Genomic DNA, 21,192 nt, shown 5'->3' on the forward strand with positions numbered 1-21,192 from the left:
CTCAGCAAATCCCCTTCCCCACCCCTTTAGAACTTGCCAAACTGCAGCGTGACAACATCCTTACAATTTTATTATATCATTAGAAATAGAATTCCAGCACTACAGAGGGGGGACATAGCTCAATTTCTACCCAGAAGACAACTTTAAAATATGAAGGGTTTCCAGGTTAAAATGTAAGTTTCCTTCTTCCCAAACAGTTCAATCAGATTTCCAAAAACAGGCAACTAGTATTAATCCTTTAAAATTAAAAATTAAACCAGCAGTACTAAATGCATTTTATAAAGACCAGGGGGATGTTTTTTCTTTTGATATATACACTATATGCATGTTTGTCTTCCACTTGGGTTGCAACCCTACACACTTGCATAAGAATAGGCCCTGTCAAACTCAGCAAAATTTACTTCTGAGTAAATGCAGAGGAAGGCATAGTTTGTGAAAGCCAGCCAGCAAGTGGGCAGAGAATTTACATCATCCGTTACCACGGAACTGCATGCCGCAAAGTCCCTCCAGCCTCTGATCTTCTTCACCTTCACCCCTCCCATGCCCTCCCACCAGATGTCAAAGAGAAGAACAACTACCAGACTTTTAGAAGACCTTCAAGAGGTGAAACAGAGGCTGGAATAAATTGAGCAAGAGCCAGCAAGGTCACCTGACTCATCCTTTTTATGTCATCCTCGGAGAGCTGGCTGCATAAATCATTGCATCCTTTTTATCATTGCTGGTTGCAGTTCGCTCTCCTGTTGTGTAAAGCCAAGGCCAGTTCATACCTGCACCTTCACCTCTGGCTGACATCAGGACAGGAGTTTGTTCCCCATCCCCAGAGACAATGCTGAAGTCGGCAGACCAATGGTTCTGATTCAGTATAAGGAAGACATGTCCAAAATCCGTTTTGGGGGCCTAATCTGGCCCGCTGGTTGGTTTAATCCAGCCCCTGTGGCAGTTTATTTCCTGGGGTAAAATCCCCAAAATACCTCAACAACATCAATCCTAAAAATCCTTTAAAAAAGCTTGACAACTTTGGGGTAAAATCATAAAAAAAGCTCAAAAACTTCAATCCTAAAAAAAAGGTTAATCTTTGGTTGGCCCTCATGGCTCTTCACTTCATCAAATCTGGCCCTCTGTGAAAAAAGTTTGGACACCACTGGTAAGGCGTGGATAGGCAAACTAAGGCCTGGGGGCCGGATCCAGCCCTATTGCCTTCTAAATCCAGCCCGTGGATGGTCCGGGAATCTGCATGATTTTACATGAGCAGAATGTGTTCTTTTATGTAAAATGCATCTCTGGGTTATTTGTGGGGCCTGCCTGGTGTTTGTACATGAGTAGAATGTGTGCTTTTATTTAAAATGCATCTCTGGGTTATTTGTGGGGCATAGGAATTCATTCATATAGTCTGGCCTGCTGAAAAAGTTTGCTGATCCCTGGTTTAAGGGATGGCGCTGTAGCTCAGTGGCAGAGTACCGGCCCTGTATTAGATATGTTTATAATGGCTCAGTCAGTAGAACATGAGACTCTTAATCTGTAGGTTGTAGGTTGGAGCTCTGCACTGGGCAAAAGATTCCTGCATTGCAGGGGGTTAGACTAGATGGCCCTCGGCGTCCCTTCCGACTCCACAATTCTGTGATTCTTTCCCAGCACTAGGGCTAAATGGATAAAGGAGCTGGCTTGGGACAAAGCAGTTTCCTAAGACATTTCCAAGTAAACTGTATTGAATCTGCAATATGCGGATGATTCCTAGCTCTACCTCTCTTTCAAATCAGAACCAGTGAAGGTGGTGAAGGTCCTGTGTGAGTGCCTGGAGGCGGTTGGAGGATGGATGGCGGCTAACAGATTGAGGTTGAATCCTGACAAGACAGAAGTACTGCTCTTGGGGGACAGGGGCAGGCAGCTATGGAGGACTCCCTGGTCCTGAATGGGGTAACTGTGCCCCTGAAGGACCAGGTGTGCAGCCTGGGAGTCATTCTGGACTCACAGCTGTCCATGGAGGTGCAGGAAAATTCTGTGTCCAGGGCAGCTGTTTACCAGCTCCATCTGGTACGCAGGCTGAGACCCTACCTACCTGCAGACTGTCTTGCCAGAGTGGTGCATGCTCTAGTTATCTCTCGCTTGGACTACTACAATGCACTCTATGTGGGTCTAGCTTTGAAGGTGACCCACAAACTACAACTAATCCAGAATGCGGCAGCTAGACTGGTGACTGGGAGTGGCCACCAAGGCCACATAACACTGGTCTTGAAAGACCTACATTGGCTCCCAGTACGTTTCCGAGCACAATTCAAAGTGTTGGTGCTGACCTTTAAAGCCCTAAACGGTCTCAGCCCAGTATACCTGAATGAACGTCTCCACCCCCATCGTTCAGCCTGGACACTGAGGTCCAGCGCCGAGGGCCTTCTGGCGGTTCCCTCACTGAGAGAAGCCAAGTTACAGGGAACCAAGCAGAGAGCCTTTTCGGTAGTGGCGCCCGCCCTGTGGAACTCCCTCCCACCAGATGTCAAAGAGAAGAACAACTACCAGACTTTTAGAAGACATCTGAAAGCAGCCCTGTTTAGGGAAGCTTTTAATGTTTAACAGACCACTGTATTTTAATACTTTGTTAAAGCGGCCCAGGGTGGCTGGGGAAACCCAGCCAGATGGGCGGGGTATAAATAATAAATTGTTGTTGTTGTTGTTGTTGTTGTTGTTGTTGTTGTTGTTGTTAATCCATGCAATTGGTTCTGGCCATCACTCCAGTGATGTAGCCACCACACCTGGACATTAGAACCTATTCCAGCCTTTTACAAAAAATAAAAATACTTTTACTCAAAACATTCCTGCTTGAAAACGACCCCAGCAAATATTCCAAAGGTCTCATTCATATTTTCAGACGGCAGCTTCCTCCACCTTCCTTGGCGTTTCCCCCTTATCTGCAGCCTTTTTTTTCAGTGATCAAGACATTGTCATCCTTACAGGTAGACTTCTGAGATCCAGGAAGTTCCATTGCAGATTTGCTAACATCGTTCTGAAAGGGTCAAATGTGTTTTCCTTTGGGGCCCCCGTCTGCATGGGGAAATTCCCCTCTGCTTTTAGGATGTAGGAATCGGGGGCTGTCCAGTATCAGCCACGCCAGCAGAACCTCCCTGCTTTGTCTTGTGGTTTCCTGAGAGAGAGCAGGACAATGTTTTGCATCAAAACACTTCCTTGACTGCTGCTTCCAAGCATTTTATGCAGCACTTAAGAAAACTGCTCAGGAACTGTCCCAGTAATCGAGGTCACCCCTGAGGTTGGAAAATACCAAGGGAAGCAGAGGCTTACTGGTGTTTTGTAATGGTTGCCTACAGAATATTGGCCAGATGTAGGTGGAGGCACAACTGAGACACTCCCAACAACAACCAAAAGCCACTGCTTTCAAAGCAGATCTCTAGAAAGAGGCCCCAATATGCTATTAATCCAAAACCTTGCCGCTCTCTGCCTTTTCTCTGTTTGGATTATATCTTCCTTAGACAAAGTGTTTGCCTCCTTTGCTGATGGTTCTTCCTATACAGAATATTCCCCCAAATGGTCCTACTCAGAGAAGCAAAGATGATGATGATGATGATGATGATGATGATGATGATGATGATAATTTATTATTTATACCCCGCCCACCTGGCTGGGTTTCCCCAGCCACTCTGGGTGGCTTCCAACAGAACACTAAAATACAATAACCTATTAAACATTAAAAGCTTCCCTAAGCAGGGCTGCCTGTTCTCACTATTTAGACCTCACTATTTATAGATCTCACCATTTATAGATTTCACTATATTTATAGAGAGATTTATAGATGAGATTTATAGTGAGATTTATAGATCTCACTATTTATAGATCTTACTATTTAGTTCCCATAGCAACACATCACCTATATTTGCATGGCAAAGGAGTGTGGCAGGCCATGCCCTCCAATCTAACTATATATACATATATAGTAAAGGTAAAGGGACCCCTGATCATTAGGTCCAGCTGTGGCCGACTCTGGGGTTGCGGCGCTCATCTTGCTTTCTTGGCCAAGGGAGCCGGCGTACAGCTTCCAGGTCATGTGGCCAGCATGACTAAGCCGCTTCTGGCGAACCAGAGCAGCGCACGGAAACGCCGTTTACCTTCCTGCCAGAGCAGTACCTATTTATCTACTTGCACTTTGATGTGCTTTCGAACTGCTAGGTTGGCAGGAGCAGGGACCGAGCAACGGGAGCTCACCCCGTCGTGGGGATTCGAACCGCCAACCTTCTGATCGGCAAGCCCTAGGCTCTGTGGTTTAACCCACAGCGCCACCCACGTGATTTAGCTGCCTAAAACTCTGGAGACCAGCTACCAATCAGTGTAGAAAATACTGACCTAGATGGACCAATGATCCAAATCACTATCAGGAAGCTCCCTATGTTCCCATTTAAACAGATCATTATATAAAACTTTGAGGACTAGAATCTTCCTTTCGGGAAAGGAATCAAAACTCAGTGATAAAGTATACGCTGTGCATGCACAAAGTCCTGTTTTTTAATCCCCAGCATTTCCAAGTAGGAATGGGAGAGGCCACTGCCTGGAATCCTGGAGAGATGTTGCCAGTCAGTGTAGGCAATACTGGTGGGCTCATGGTCTGACTCCGTATGGCAGCTCCCTATGTAGCCGAGTTCAATTGGATTTGTTCCTAGTTATGCTGCTAAAGGAATGAGGTGGGAAGTGAAGAGTAAGCTAAAGGAATGAGGTGGGAAGTAAGCAGGTGGCCAGCCTGCTGCTTACTGCTGGTTCCTTTTTTGTTAATGGAAATAACATCGGCATATTTCCATTCTCCAAAGTGAGTGAGTAGCGATGGGGAAAAGCATGTTTTCTTAATCACATGGGATCAGCGGTGGAAACTCAACCATGTGAGGACAGCTCTACTCAGCTTGCGGTGAGGAGCAGAAGCCACAGACTCACTCATTTTGCCTTTCAAGGAAAGAGGGATCTCAGCAACTCAGCTCAAGAGAGGCAGCCTGATCAGGGAAGCTAAGCAAAGAACTACAAGGGGAAGCAAAGAACTACAGTGGTACCTCGGGTTAAGTACTTAATTCGTTCCGGAGGTCCGTACTTAACCTGAAACTGTTCTTAACCTGAAGCACCACTTTAGCTAATGGGGCCTCTTGCTGCTGCCGTGCCGCCGGAGCACAATTTCTGTTCTCATCCTGAAACAAAGTTCTTAACTTGAAGCACTATTTCTGGGTTAGCAGAGTCTGTAACCTGAAGCATATGTAACCTGAAGCATATGTAACCCGAGGTACCACTGTACACAGGATCGGGAGGAACGGTTAGCACAAAGGTGGTATGTCCTTCGCCACATTCTGTAACAAATGCCTTCAAAGTGGAAAGGAGGACAGGAGCTTTCATTCATTCAATGATGAATGAGATCCAGGTCAGACAAAAGGAAGGGCTTCTTCACATAGTGGTGACTATGAATTTGGACAGTGGGTTGGCTACATTCATGGACTGCAAGGTTCCCAGCGCCTCCAGGTCTATATAACAGCTCCGGCATCAAAAGCGGTGTGACTCTGAATACCAGTCTTCTTGTGGTCTTCCTTCCCATAGATATCTGGCCAGCCATTGTGAGAGCAGAAGGCCAGACCAGACAAGTCCTTGCTATGATCCAGTGGGAGTCCTTCTTAGGTTCTCATGAAGTCAAAATAAGGCAGCAACTTCATAATCTGCTCGGTAATAATAATAATAATATTAATAATAATAATAATTTATTATTTATACCCAGCCCATCTGGCTGAGTTAACCCAGCCACTCTGGGTGGCTTCCAACTGAATATTAAAAACAATACAGCATCAGACATTAAAAACTTCCCTAAACAGGGAAGTTGTCCCTGTTGTCCCTTCAGTTGTCTTTTAAAAGTTGTTGTTTATTGCCTTGACATCTGCTGGGAGGGTGTTCCACAGGGAGGGCGCCACTAACAAGAAGGCCCTCTGCCTGGTTCCCTGTAACTTGGCTTCTCGCAGTGATGGAACGGCCAGAAGGCCCTCGCCGCTGGACCTCAGTGTCCGGACAGAACGATGGGAGTGGAGACGCTCCTTCAGGTATACTGGGCCGAGGCCGTTTAGGGCTTTAAAGGTCAGCACCAACTTTGAATTGTGCTTGGAAACATTCTGGGAGCCAGTGTGGCGTAAGTGGTTAGGGTGTTGGACTAGGGCTGGCTTCCTCAGACTTGGCCCTCTAGATGTTTGAGACTACAATTCCCATCATCCCTGACCACTGGTCCTGCTAGGAGTTGTAGGCCAAAAACATCTGGAGGGCCGAGTCTGAGGAAGCCTGGACTAGGGCCTGGGAGAGCAAGGTTTGAATCCCCACTCAGCCATGAAGCTCACTTGGAGTCAGTCGCCATCTCTTATCCTTACCCACCTCGCAGGGTTGTTTGTGGGGATGAAATGGGGAGGAGGAGAACAGGGCTGTCTTAAGCATATGTGGCGCTGAGGTGCAAAGATCTGCCCAGCACCTCCCCCCTGGTTGCCCAGTCCCAGGCGCGCAGGAGGGCGCCAGCTGGCTCGGTCACCCCCAAACTTGCGGCGCAGAGCTGCCCGCAACAGAAGAGCCCGCCAGACTCAACTCTTGGCCTGGCACCCCTGAGAACCCGGCACCCAGGTGCCCCACACCCCTCATGCCTATGGGTAAGACGGCCCTCTAGAGGAGAACCTTGGAAGATAAAGGTGGTATATAAAAGAAATAAATGAATAAATAGCACAGGGATGGGGAATTGAGGCCTTCCAGACCTTGTTGGACTCCAACTCCCCTCATCCCTAACCATTGTTCATGCTGGCTGCGACTGATGGGAATTGGAGTCTAACTCGGAAGGGCTACAGCTTCCCCACCTCTGGTGTAACAGCACATTGCCAAAGAAGTTCGAAGAAACACATTTGGTGGTTTCCATTCACTACTCAGCATTTTCACTTAGTAATAGACATCTCAAGCCCCCTCCAAGAATTTTTCTTTTCTTTTCCCATCTATATGTTTTGTTTTAGAATCAGCGGATCATAGAGATCACGTGTCAACTACAGCGGATGCTCGGGTTGTGAACATGATCCATGCGGGAGGCACGTTCGCAACCCGCAGTGTTCGCAACCCGTGCGTGCACAGACGCGGGTTGCGATTCGGCGCTTCTGCGCATGCGCAAAGTGCGATTCAGTGCTTCTGCGCATGCGCGACCGCTGAAACTGGAAGTAACCCGTTCCTGAAAAAGCACAACCTGAAGCGGCTGTAACCCGAGGTATGACTGTACATCCATTTAGTCACTGCTGAGGCGGGAGGATCTCCCACTGTATCCTTGTTCCTGTCCTGTCTATCCTAGACACAACAGACTGTGTGGCAATTGTTGACAAAGCTAGACTCCCTGCATGCACAGAGTGCCACGCTGCTGCTATTTCATTCTCCTCAGGAAGTAATGAAACTACTTCTTTTTTTTCTTCTTCTTTGTTTTCACAGCCAGTTTTACTTCTGCTTTAAAATTAGCCAAAACTGAACAGGCAAAAAAGAGACAGGAAAAGAGAAGCAGCGAAGAACAGGAGAATATTGTTATGCTCTGCTTTTATCTTCTGATCTTATCCTGTTAACTTTCATGAAACCTGCAGGTATAGGGCGGTATATAAATTAATTAAATTAATTAAATTAATTAAATTAATTAAATTAATTAAATTAATTAAATTAATTAAATTAATTAAATTAATTAAATTAAAAATTTGTAATATGGTTTGTTTATATAAAGCCTCCCCCCAAATCAGAGTACACAGCAGCAGCAGCAGGTGTCAAGGTGGAGTTGGAGCTGCTTACTTGACCTTCTAGCTGCTAACCAGGAGGGGGATAGGTGATTTGGCTGCGAGACCTGCCTGGTCTCTAGAAACATTAGAGGAGCCCATCTGGGCTTCCTGCTAGTACATTTACACTGCTCCCAGTAAGTAGCTGCAACTCACCTGCCAGAAGGTCAGGTAAGTACCTCCTCCCCACCATCAAAGGATGGTAAAAAAGTACTGTACAATAAATGTGACCAGCCAAAATTACATAAAGCAGCGCAATCAGCCAACACCCACGATAACATTCTTGCTCTCACAACACAGAGGCCGCTTTGTAGCATTCGGTCTCTCGTTGGGAAGCCGCATTTACTCACATCAGTACCCCCCCCCCACAAACACCCCCAATCTCTCACCTAGGAGCCAGCTAGCCCATCCAAAGATAACTGCCCTCAAAAACCCCAACGGAGGGCATGTACCGGTAGTTGGTGGTGTGTTAGCCAGGGCATCTGGGTATCACCAGTGCTAATATGCCCAAGAACCTCACCAAAATGCTGGAGAGGATGCACCTCCACAGACACATACCTCCACATGTGGTGGCAATGTCCCAAAATCCAACTCTTCTGGACAGCAATCATACAAGAAATATGCAAAATACTGCTTCTTCTAATTAGCTAAATTAACAGTGAAAATTAGACAACAGGGCGATGAAACGTTTCAAAAAGAATGGGAAAAATTTATGTTGTATATAGGAAAGATAAGGTGAAATAATGAAACCAGTAGAACTGAAATAAACCTCATAATGTGAAATACAAAGAAATTTACCGGATAATAAAAATAAAAAAGAAGCAAAATGACTAATGTAACTAATAGTAGTTGCAAATGAATATAGATAGACAACAAGAATTGTGTAAATAGAAGGATTTATTTGTGTACAAATACTCTATGGACAAATATGGAAGAAGAACAATAATATGCAAAATGGATAAAAACAATGCGAAAACGTCAGATGCGATACAAAAAAGCCAGAAGAAGGAAGGAGGGAAGTCAGCTCTCAAGAGCAAGTAGAAATGTAAACTGTAATACAATATGTGTATGTGGAGTATGTAACTGAAAAACCAATAAAGATGTGTTTTTTTTAAAAAAAGAAAGAAATATGCAAAACAACGAAGCAAGTATAAACCTCAAGGGAGCAACCTCCTCTGTTTGGCATCACCCCCAACAGGACTGCACATTGGCAAGGTCAGGAGGGATGTTTCATGATCAATGTGATGCTACAGCATCATGCTCAGCTACAGTTAGGTTCATAGCACCCTTCTAAGCTGTTACAGCGACAGCTGGACAGGAAATACAGCTGGGGCTCAGCAGCACACACACCCCCAATGATAACACAGCATTGGAACAGCCCATGCAGGGCTGCACTGGATTGGTCTACTTAGAATTTATTATTATTATTATTATTATTATTATTATTATTATTATTATTATTATTTATACCCCGCCCTCCCCAGCCAAAGCCGGGCTCAGGGCGGCTTACAAGCAATAATAAAAACAAGTTGAATGATTACAACTTAAAAACAAAATTAAAATACAACATTAAAATAATGAAACATAAAAATATTAAAATGTAGCCTCATCGCAGGAGGAGAAGGAAAAGAAAAAAGAAAGAGAGGGAGGGAGGGAGGGAATCAAATTGGCTCTAAGCCAAAGGCCAGGCGGAACAACTCTGTCTTACAGGCCCTGTGGAAAGAAATCAGATCCTTCAGGGCCCTGGTCTCATGAGGCAGAGCGTTCCACCAGGCCGGAGCCAGAGCTGAAAAGGCCCTGGCTCTGGCTGAAGCTAATCTAACTTGCTTAGGGCCTGGGACCTCTAGGGTGTTGCTATTTATGGACCTTGAGGCTCTCCATGGGGCATACCAGAAGAGGCGGTCCCGTAGGTACGAGGGTCCTAGGCCGTGAAGGTCAAAAGCAGCACCTTAAATCTGGCCCTGTACTCCACCGGGCGCCCGTGCAGCTTGAAAAGCACTGGGTGAATATGCTCCCATGGCAGAGACCCCGTGAGGAGCCTCGCTGCAGCATTCTGCACCTGCTGGAGTTTCTGGGACAGCTTCAAGGGCAGCCCCGCGTAGAGCGAATTACAGTAGTCAAGCCTGGAGGTGACTGTCGCATGGATCACTGTGGCTTCACACACCCCTTGCTTTCCTAGGAAGATGCTTCTGCTCACTGGTTCGTGTAGCTCAGCACATTACCCTGCCCAGCAGCGGTTCTCGTGGTGTTTAGGTCTTCCTCTTCCCTCCTTGGAAATGCGATGGCTAAACAAAGGACCCTGTTATTGCAAACCATGCCCTCTGCCACTGAGCAATGTGCTCCTTCCTTCCTTCCATGCTAGAGGCCGACCAGGACTTGACATTTCCCTATGCTTATCAAGCATCTACATAGAGATAGACAGGGAGCATCAGAACAAGGAAGATAAGAAGAAAGCATGCTTAATCCAATGGTTGAAAGCGTGGGAGAAAAAAGGTACAGTGTGATCCGCTCTAAGGAACATTCCTGCACATCCTTGTCAGTCACCCTACCTGCTTTCCCCCATCACCACCCAACTATAAAGACTTATCCATCGTATTTGTTTTTCTCTAACTGCATGTTGGACTGCTGACCTTACAGGGAACCAGATGTGAGCAATAAGTAGGAGGAGACAGACACACACACACACACACACAGAGAGAGAGAGAGAGAGAGAGAGAGAGAGAGAGTTTGGAGCAGTGATGTGGTCCTCCAGATGTTGCTGGGCTCCAGTTCCTTGGCCAATGATGGCTGGGGCTGATGAGAGTGGGAGATGCACAACATCTGGAGAAACACAGGTTCCCTGTTCCTGTGTCTGAGCCTTCCTTGGAAAGGGACTCCCCGCACACATTCAGCGGCCAACAAATCGCTGGGGATTAAGGCAGAGCAATAAGTCTGTGGATGTTTAACCAAGAAGCGTCACAGATGCTGATAGTCAAAGGGGAGTGACGTGGGGAAAGCTCTTTTTTTTACAGAAAGGCATTCCTACTGGTATAATCTTAATATTTATGACCAGATAAAGGTTTCATTTTTGAAATAATAAATTTTCAGAGTAGTTTTTACAGTTATAACAAAAATTACAGATTTGGTTATATTATTAGAAATACATAGACAGATAATTATGAAATTAGTGTGAGGTTTAATAAGCTAACTGTTTATATTTGGACAACTTTTCTGCTGTACTTTATTGGAAGGAGAAAAATAATCATTTCCTTAATAACAATTTTAACAATTTATTTAACTAAAACAATAACATTATAGCATATGTATCCATGTTTGTTAACTGATGCGGTTAAACATTTTTTATAAAAAAAAAACCCCTTAGACTGATTTTCAGCACACAAGTAAAACTTAAAACAAATCCTTATTTCCTGATGGCCTTTGGACTATAATGTAACTTAAATAGAAAACTATATTTAGAAACATATTTTCCTCCAAAAGCATTTTATTTTAAAAATTCAATTTAAATTAAAAAAGTGATTTAAATTTTAAAAATTGATTTAAATTTTAAAAAATCAATTTAAATAAAAAAATCTGATTTAAATAAAAATATGATTTTTTTATTTTTTAAAAAAATCCTTGATTTTTATCCACCCTGCCGTCAGCTCACTTCTGCACTCACAAAATATTCCTCTTCTCCTCCAGCATCATTTGCAAAAGTCATGATGCATAACATAATTCCACCCCGCCCCCAATGCTTCTTGATTGCGACTCATCAAGAGCCCAGCTTCAGTAAGAACATGGAAACTTATCCAGCTATGATTATTTCTTTGGAAGCCTGTGATTCAGTGAGGCGCCATCTATGGAAACAGCTTCGTCAGACACTGAGTTACAGGCAGGGGTGGGGGAGGAAATCTGATTTAGTTCACATTTTAATGGTAACCTATCTAAATGGCCTGCAGACCTCCAGATGTCAGGGAACTTGCATCAGCCCCAGCCAACAAGGTGGTCAGTAGTCAGGGATGATGGGAGCTGCAGCCTGGAGGGCAGGAGAAGAAGGAGGAGGAGGACGAGGAGGACGAGGAGGAGGAGGAGGAGGAGGAGGAGGAGAATTTGGATTTGATATCCCGCTTTATCACTACCCTGAGGAGTCTCAAAAAAGGGACGTGGGTGGTGCTGTGGGTTAAAGCACACAGCCTAGGGCTTGCCAATCAGAAGGTCAGCAGTTCAAATCCCCGCGATAGGGTGAGCTCCCGTTGCTCGGTCCCTGCTCCTGCCAACCTAGCAGTTCGAAAGCACACCAAAGTGCAAGTAGATAAATAGGTACCGCTCCGGCGGGAAGATAAGCATGTTTCTGTGTGCTGCTCTGGTTCACCAGAAGTGGCTTAGTCATGCTGGCCACATGACCTGGAAGCTGTACACCGGCTCCCTCGGCCAGTAAAACAAGAGGAGCGCCGCAACCCCAGAGTCATCCGAGACTGGACCTAACGGTCAGGGGTCCCTTTACCCTTTACCTTTAAGGAGTCTCAAAGCGGCTAACATTCTCCTTTTCCTTCCTCCTTCACAACAAACACTCTGTGAGGTGAGTGAGGCTGAGAGACTTCAGAGAAGTGTGACTAGCCCAAGGTCACCCAGCAGCTGCATGTGGAGGAGCGGGGACGCGAACCCGGTTCACCAGATTACGAGTCCACCGCTCTTAACCACTACACCACCCCTGGTTTAAACAAACAAAATAAATAAGTTTTCCTAACAGAAACACTTTCCCCAAGCTGCTGTCAGCCACAGTATGGGGTTTGTTTGCTTGTTTGTAAACCAACAACCCAGGTACAATCTGGATAGCTGCCTTTTTGTCCTCCACAGCTAATATGACCTTCAGAGGAGGAGGAAATCAAAGTGAGGACTATCACAGGGAGAGTTAATCTCCCCTCCTCTAGCAGCAAATCCCCAAATCCAATGCCCCCTCTTCCAAGTCCTGGAAGTTGCTTTTAAAGAAAAGAGAAGCCACTGCAGATCTAATGATGGACTGACCCCAACATCGTGTCTAGTTTAGGTACAATGTTCTTAGGACGTTGAGTGAAGAGGTCTGTTATCAGCAGGTGCCTTTTAAAGTCATCCCCGGATGACAGGTTGCATCTACCAAGCCACCAACCCTCTCCTGTACAAAACGAAACCTCTTGTGTACCCAGCTGCTAAAAGGAAGGAGGCCTGTCCTCTATTGTGCCTGCTTCCTTATAGGTAGTGGCATAATTAGACTCATAATTAGGCAACCAAGCTAACTGCGTCACACTCAAGGCTTCCCTCCCTCTAATTAGGGCAGTAGGTTAATGGGAAGATGCAAAGCAGGTCAGGTCTCCAAGGAGCCAAAGCCCAGGATAATTGAGACCATCTGGACTGGGGAAAGCAAAGGTGGCCATGCATGATAAACAGAAGAGAAATAGAGCCAGGCTAGTCGGTCACCAAGGGACGCAGGTGGCACTATGGGTTAAACCACAGAGCCTAGGACTTGCCGATCAGAAGGTCGGTGGTTCAAATCCCCGCGACGGGGTGACCTCCCGTTGCTCAGTCCCTGCTCCTGCCAACCTAGCAGTTCAAAAGCACACAGTGCAAGTAGATAAATAGGTACCACTCCGGCGGGAAGGTAAACAGCGTTTCCGTGCACTGCTCTGGTTCGCCAGAAGCGGCTTAGTCATGCTGGCCACATGACCCAGAAGCTGTACGCCGGCTCCCTCAGCCAATAAGCGAGATGAGCACCGCAACCCCAGAATCATCTGCGACTGGACCTTACGGTCAGGGGTCCCTTTAGGTCACCAAAGCTACTGGTCCATTTCATTCCTCCGCATTAAAGTAAGTTCTTTATTTCTCATGTACAATTGGAGAAATCCTCTGGTGGTGAACCCAACTCTGAGCAACCATTGCCTATCTGAGCCTTTGTCCAGCTGCTTCAAAACAGAGATGGGAAACGTTATTTCGGTCCAAGGGCCAAAGGTCAATGGCAGGAGGAGATGGAGGCAAATGTGGGCAGACCAATGCATGTATTTTTTTACCTTTGTGCAGTAGTGTAGTTTACACACACACACACACACACCTCCCTGTCCTCCGTGCAGAGCAAGAGGCAATATGGGGGGTTAAGGACACATTCCAGCCAGGCCAACGCATTGGGGATGCAATGAAGGCTTTGCCCTGAAGGCTGCCCTCGGTCCCTGGATCTGAATCCCATCACCACCGCTTTAAAATGAACCAACTGGTCATCCGGAGGATGTCCTAACAAATCACTTTAAAGGATTCCGAAACGAAGGAGCGGCAGACAAGGAAGAGAGCGGCCGGCCCCCATGTGTACAGGCAAAGAATGCCGGAAGGAAACAAAGTCTTGGAAAGCGCTGCTTGGCAAGGAAGAGGTCATGGCAGAAAACATCTGCAAGATGATCTTCATTACCTGGGGGGAGGAATGTGTGTGTTTGTGTGCATGTGTTAATAATGCATTTGGACTTTGTGGAATTCTGTGTTTGTCAGTTCTCTGCCCGTCTGCCTTTAGACACCAGAATAAAGCAAAAAGTGGCTACTGGGCATGGCAGCAATGTGCTCTTTCCAGGACTGGGGGGGGGGGGTGAACCATGCTTCTGAATAACCACAGTAGAATCCAACCAAAAGGTCAAGGTAAAGGACCCCTGGGTGGTTAGATCCAGTCAAAGGTGACTATGGGGTTGTGGCGCTCATCTCGCTTTCATGCTGAGGCAGCTGGCGTTTGTCTACAGACAGTTTTCTGAGTTATGTGGCCAGCATGACTAAACCGCTTCTGGCACAACAGAACACCGTGACAGAAACCAGAGCACACAGAAGCACCATTTACCTTCCCGCTGCAGTGGTACCTATTTATCTACTTGCACTGGCATGCTTTCGAACTGCTAGGTTGGCAGGACTGGGACAGAGCAACGGGAGCTCGCCCCGTCATGGGGATTCGAACTGCTGATGTTCCGATCAGCAAGCCCAAGAGGCTCAGAGGTTTAGGCCACAGCGCCACCCGCATACTTCCAAGTACTTCCCTTAGCAGAAGGATTCCCACTGGCATGATGGAGAATGGAACTTCCTCTCTCTCTCTCCTTCCTCTCTGCACACCATCTCCAAATCTGCTCTGCTCCAGAGGGGTAGGGGGTAACCCCAGAACAGATTTAAGGGGTGCAGGGGATGGGGAAGGGAAGTCTTGCTGCAGAGACAAAAGTCCTTGCACCAGCCAAACTCCTTTTCTTGGCTACTGCCCTCAGCTGCTGGGGAGCACTAGCAGGGCAGAGATATTGCTCTCATGTCCTGCCCCTAGGCTTTGCATAAATCTCTGGTTGGTCACTATAGAAAACAGAATCATGAGCTAAATGGGCTTTTGGTCTGATGAAAGAGGCCTCTTCTCACATTTTTTACTTTAATATGCCTTTGGCCTAGCTTGTAAAGTTTTGTTTTAGTTGTCTTCTTCAGGATTTTGTTTTTGTTTTTCTCACTTCCCCCTAGAATTTTTGCTTGAATTGCATTTTTTCCCCTTTTCTTCTCAAGAGTTGCCTTCCTTCACATAAGCTTGACTGGCAATTTCACTCGCCATCGGAGGCCCTGCGAAAGATTTCTCTGCTGCCAGAACCATGGCGGGGGAAGCACCAAAGATTTGGAATAGCTTTACTTTTGCAAAAGCAGCAAAGAATAATTTACTTAAGGGAGTCTTTGACTGATACTCCCTCTTAACTTGATTGTTTCTACCAATGCCTTTTTTTAAAACTGCCTTGGTCGCACTGAAACTGCCTTGGTCGCACTGGTTGATGATCTCCGGCGGGCTAGGGACAAAGGTGAGAGCTGTTTCCTAGTTCTGCTGGATCTCTCAGCGGCGTTGGATACCATCGACCATAACATCCTTCTGGACCGTCTTGAGGGGCTGGGAGCTGGGGGCACTGTCATACAGTGGTTCCGCTCCTTCCTCCTGGGCCGTGTTCAGAAAGTGGTGGTGGGGGATGAGTGTTCTAATCCAGAATGCGGCAGCTAGACTGGTGACTGGGAGCAGCCGCAGAGACCACATAACACCGGTCTTGAAAGACCTACATTGGCTCCCAGTACGTTTCCGAGCACAATTCAAAGTGTTGGTGCTGACCTTTAAAGCCCTAAACGGCCTCGGTCCAGTATATCTGAAGGAGCGTCTCCACCCCCATCGTTCTACCTGGACACTGAGGTCCAGCGCCAAGGGCCTTCTGGCGGTTCCCTCACTGCGAGAAGCCAAGTTACAGGGAACCAGGCAGAGGGCCTTCTCGGTAGTGGCGCCTGCCCTGTGGAACGCCCTCCCACCAGATGTCAAGGTGATAAACAACTACCTGACATTCAGAAGACATCTTAAGGCAGCCCTGTTTCGGGAAGCTTTTAATGTTTGATGTATTATAGTATTTTAATATTCTTTTGGAAGCTGCCCAGAGTGGCTGGGGAAGCCCAGCCAGATGGGCGGGGTATAAATAATAAATTATTATTATTATTATTATTATTATTATTATTATTATTATTATTAAAGAATCATTTAGTGTTGGTGTGGGAAAAGCAACGGGAGCTAATTCCATCGGGGGGTGATTTGAACCACTGACCTTCCGATCAACAAGCCCAAGAGGCTCAGTGCTTTAGACCACAGTGCCACCTGCATCCCCTCACTAGCCAGGATGAATCTGCTCTGTCTCCACAGCCAGAGAGAGGCAGGAATGCTTCCGAATGCCAGCTGTTGGCAGTCACAAGATGGGAGTGGGCTCTTCTGCTTGAAACCTGCAGGCATCTTGTTGGCCACTGTGATGAAGAATGACAGATTAGATGGGTCACTGGCCAGACCCAACAAGCTCTTATATTCTTAACTAACATGATGACTGCTGGAATCAACCACAAGTATAGTTCAGGGCATGGGCAGCTGCTTTTACATTGCTGAACAAGAGGGGAAAGAGGGTGCTGATTTCCATAAAATCTGCACATGCTAATGTATACATATAGATGCAAATTTAAAGGTAAAGGGACCCCTGACCATTAGGTCTAGTCGTGGCCGACTCTGGGGTTGCGGCGCTCATCTCGCTTTATTGGCCGAGGGAGCCGGCGTACAGCTTCCGGGTCATGCGGCCAGCATGACTAAGCCACTTCTGGCGAACCAGAGCAGCGCACGGAAACACTGTTTACCTTCCCGCCAAAATGGTTCCTATTTATCTACTTGCACTGGTATGCTTTTGAACTGCTAGGTTGGCAGGCGCTGGGACTGAACAACGGGAACTCACCCCATCGCAGGGATTTGAACCACCGACCTTCTCATTGGCAAGCCCTAGGCTCTGTGGTTTAGACCACAGTGCCACCCACGTCCCTTTTAGATGCAAATTTAGAGGGGAATAATCTGAATCGAAAAGCAGGGATGGCTGGAATTAGGTGATCCATTTGTCTGCTCGGTCTGGTGTCCAGCTGCTGATTGTGGATGGGCAATTTAAAGGGCCCGTCCTCCTTGCGATGCGTTATCTTTAAACCAGATGAGGACCTGATGAAAAATTCAAATAGAGGACTTCCCTCTAACAGCCCTTCAGATAAAGGTAAAGGACTATCCTCTGTAAGGTAAGGCACAGGGCCACCCCAACTGGGGTGCTAGCATTTGAAAGCAACACCGGTACAACTTGCTCTCTTGCAGATTAGCGTGCAAAAAACCCCCACAGAAAAACAGTGTCTGGTATGGCATGGATGGAGTCGGGTGTGTTTAACCTGCAGAGATTCGTTCACAAATGCAAGTTACTGCTTTGACCCTGCAAGCATCAAGAAATGAATATCCACATAGAAATTAGAAGAAAGTTACGTACTTAACAAAAACAACAACCCCAAAAGGATGCAAAATGCCTTGGCTAGTCCCAAAGTGTTCTGCTTGTGTATATTCATTGGAAGCTTATTCTATTCATTTTGTAAAACGGCGCTGCAGTGAGATGACCTGATTACTGAACAATGGCATACAGAAACATGTGGGGGTGGAACTATTCAGTGTTGCAAACACACGACTGAAAATTGAATCATGTGGGTCACACAGTGTAGCAATTGGACCTCAAAAGATCGAAGTGTAATTTCTGTTAGGAAATGTCTGCAACTGCTTCCCAAGAAAGGCAGTATAACTCCTGCGGCTTGGAGTAATTAAACTGAGATTTAGATAGTCTCTTGCAGGTGATGTGATATCCTCTTAAGATTAAGTGAAGCCAGGTAAACACAAGAGCCTCTTCCAGTCCCATACAATCAGCCTGAACTTATTTTCCTTTCAACACCTGCGTGAGCGAGATAAAATGTAGCTGACTCAAGCACAGCAGGCAAAGTTTACTTTGCATCAGCTCCTTCAGTTCTGGGCCCAACTTATAAAGTGGTGAGGGTTCAAAGCTCTAAACCAGGAACAGAGAACCTGTGGCTCTCCAGATGTGGCTGGACTCTTAACTTCCATTAGCCCCAGTCAGCATTACCAATGGTTGGTGATGAAAGTGAGTTGTAGTCCAACAACATCAGGACCAGTGGTGTAGCGTGGGGGGTGCAGGGCAGGCCGGCCGCACCGGCAGCAACATCTGGGGGGGCGCACTCGCACTCGCAGCTCTCTGCCCCTACCTGGCTCCACGGGTTAGGGGGCGCAAATTACTTGCCTTGCCCGGGTGCTGACAACCCATGCTACGCCACTGATCAGGACAACCACAGGTTCCCCATCCCTGCCTTAAAATACTTGAAGGACTATTTGTATAAACCTGCCCGAGTCTTAGGCTTAGCCTCTGAGGCCCTGTTTGTTGGTTTGACATCAAGAAGCATTATAATGGCTGCTACAGAAGACAGGGTCTTTTTCGTGATTGCCCCATGCCCATGGAACTCCCTGCTTAGGATTTTTTTAAAAAACAAAAAAACCCAAACTGCTTTAAATTCATTTTTATGTTGGTATTTTTCTGTTCCCAATTTTTTCTGTTTGCTTTTACACTTGTATTATTTGAGCCTACTGATAATTGTTTTTTTATAATATTGCTTTGAGGATTGTTAGGTTTGTTGCTGTGTTTGTTGCAAGCCCTGGGTACTCCGTATAAACTAGCAATGAGAGACTTTGACAAAGTACTTCTGAAACCAGCAAGAAACTGATACAATGCGGACCAATCTGCAAAACGATAACTTTGAAGTGTAAATGGATGGAGTAACAGCAGCATACTGCTCAGTTTTAAGGCTCAGTTTTAAGAATAATTTAGGATTGTGGATCTAAATGCTTCCAAAATTAACTCTGTCACAACTCTGGGCTGGTTCCAATGCTACGTTTTGCATCTACTTTAGAAAAATTCCTGTGGAGAAATATATCTGGAAAAATGTTGCAGAAGAATGGAAATCCCATTTGAATTGCAAATGGAAAACCCTCAAGCAGAAGTCTTCCAGACTTTAGTATCTTGATAGCAGATCTTTCCTACAAAAGCCAGTCTAACATGCTGGGGTACCTGGGATTTGCTAGACTACAACTCCCATCCCTGCATAGCCAGTGGTCAGGGGTGATGGGAGTTATAGTCCAGCAACATCTGGGGGGCCACAGGTTTCTTATCTCTCTGCCCACAAATCATTTATATTTATACCCCAGAGAGCTCAAGGCAGCATACAGGGTGTTCCTTCTCTCAACAACCTTGCCAGGCAGGTGAGCATTAGAGGCTGTAACTCATCCACTTTAGCAGCCCACTTTACAGAACAAATAAATGTGCCACCAAGTGCACTGCAACCTTGCTTTCAGCACTGTGGCACCAGTTCTCCAAAATTCTCTTTCTAGAAAGAATGCAAGCCCCAACATTATGTTTTTGCTGTTGGTTGAAAACGCTTCTTTCCCCTCAAGCCGCTCCAAGTTATTAGTCCATTTTATTCCTGCAGTTTCATGTTCTTAACATTATATTCTATTTTCTTACACTGCGTTCTCTCTCTCTCTCTCTCTACACACACTTAATGCAGAGCTGTTCAAATTCTGAAACGAACAAAATACAATAAAAACAGATAGGTAAACCATATCGCCAGCATCTGCCCGTGCACTGCCACTCTGTGAGGGGTAAACAGCAGCACCCAGAATTCTTTTGAGGGAAAAGAGAGGCTTCAAAGGGCCTTGTGTTTCTGCAAATGAACCCAGCCAGGCCCCATCTCGCTCGCTATTGTCTGCACCGCCTGTCCTTTCCAACGCTACCTGGAGATGCTGGCGCTGAACCCTGAAGCCTTTTTGCATGCAGGGCACGTGCTGCGCGCCGCTGAGCTGCAGCCAGCCAGAAACCTCTCTGCGGCATTTCTCTACACACAGCTGGGCTTTGTTTCTCTGAGTCAGCGTGCTCTTTTTCCCACCAGTTAGAGATAAACTACCACCGCCACACACAAAAAAAAGGAAAAAGAAAGAGAGCAAAAACCAAACCCTCGAATCTGGAGGAGGATGCAGCAAACACTCTTCCCCCCCTCTCCAGGCCGGCTCGATTCCAAGCCTAAACCCAGATCCCCTAACCCATGGGGGGGGTTGTCACCCCAACTACAATATAAAGCCCCCTCTCTCTCCACCCTCCGTCGCTGAGCCAATCGAGAGAGGCGAAAGAGGATCAGGGAAAGCGCCCTCGCCGGAGCAGACAGGGGACCTCTCCAAACCGAGCCTAGGCGCGGCGCGCCGCGGCGCCGGTCCCGAGGGCGCCCCAAGCAGCAGCCGGCCCGGCCCGGCGACGCGGGGCCCGGATCGCCCTTTCTTACCAGCTGTCCCTGGAGAAGGAGCGCAGGAAGCGGATCCCGGGCGCGGGGATGGCTCTCATGGCGAGCGGTCTCGGCTAGGGCGCACAGCTCGGCGACGGACGCGAAGCAGGACCCGGGCGAGGAGCGCGCAATCGTCTCTCTCCGGGCGAGATGGATCAGGCCGTGCGTCTGCTTCGGGCCGGCGGCGGAGATGGTGGCGGAAGCTGGCGCTGCTCCGGGCCCGGCGCCCGCTGGCATTTAAATGCCCCGCTGGAGCCCGGGCATCGGGCACATGATGCCCGTGATTCAGGCAGCCTCCCCGCCCCGGCGCGGGCAGGGCTAAGCGGGAGAAGGAAGAGGCCGCCCCGGCAGCCCCTCCCCTGGCTCCGGCCGGCCCGGAATCACATGCTGCGCGCCCGAGCGCAGAGCCAAGGCGGGGAGGCGGCAACTGCGCCCCCGGGAATGGCTGTCAGGTTTTCACGCTGCTGGGATGCTTTTGAGCACCACCAGCCGCCTTGCCTCGGAAAAGCGAGAGCCTTTTTTGGTGTTGTCCTCAGCGTCAGAAATCGACGCTGGCAACTTTTATTTCTTGCTTCATTTGCTAAGCAATCTAATTTTGCCTACAGCGCAACACGCTTGTTCTCGTTTTGTTTGCTTAGGAATTTGTTCATAGGATCTTAGAATTGTAGAGTTGGAAGGGGCCCCCCAAGGAAGTCGAACC

The 21,192-nt window shown here is 47.1% G+C and overlaps 1 protein-coding gene across 4 annotated transcripts in view; it reads right to left on the reverse strand.

Annotated features, from left to right (window-relative positions):
- The window catches only part of SLC37A2 (solute carrier family 37 member 2), a 65,392-nt gene extending 44,676 nt beyond the window's left edge, over positions 1-20,716 (reverse strand). For all 4 annotated transcript variants that reach the window (XR_014002358.1, XM_081171711.1, XM_081171710.1 and 1 more), the window contains exon 1: positions 20,493-20,716. Coding sequence is in view for 3 of the 4 variants with exons in the window: in XM_081171711.1 (XP_081027837.1) it covers positions 20,493-20,551 (59 nt within the window). In the remaining variant the exon portion in view is untranslated. The remainder of the gene's footprint in view (positions 1-20,492) is intronic.
- Positions 20,717-21,192: the final 476 nt, after the last annotated feature.

This window comes from Podarcis bocagei (genome assembly GCF_964188305.1).
Source record: "Podarcis bocagei genome assembly, chromosome: 15".
In the NCBI taxonomy this organism is placed as follows: domain Eukaryota; kingdom Metazoa; phylum Chordata; class Lepidosauria; order Squamata; family Lacertidae; genus Podarcis; species Podarcis bocagei.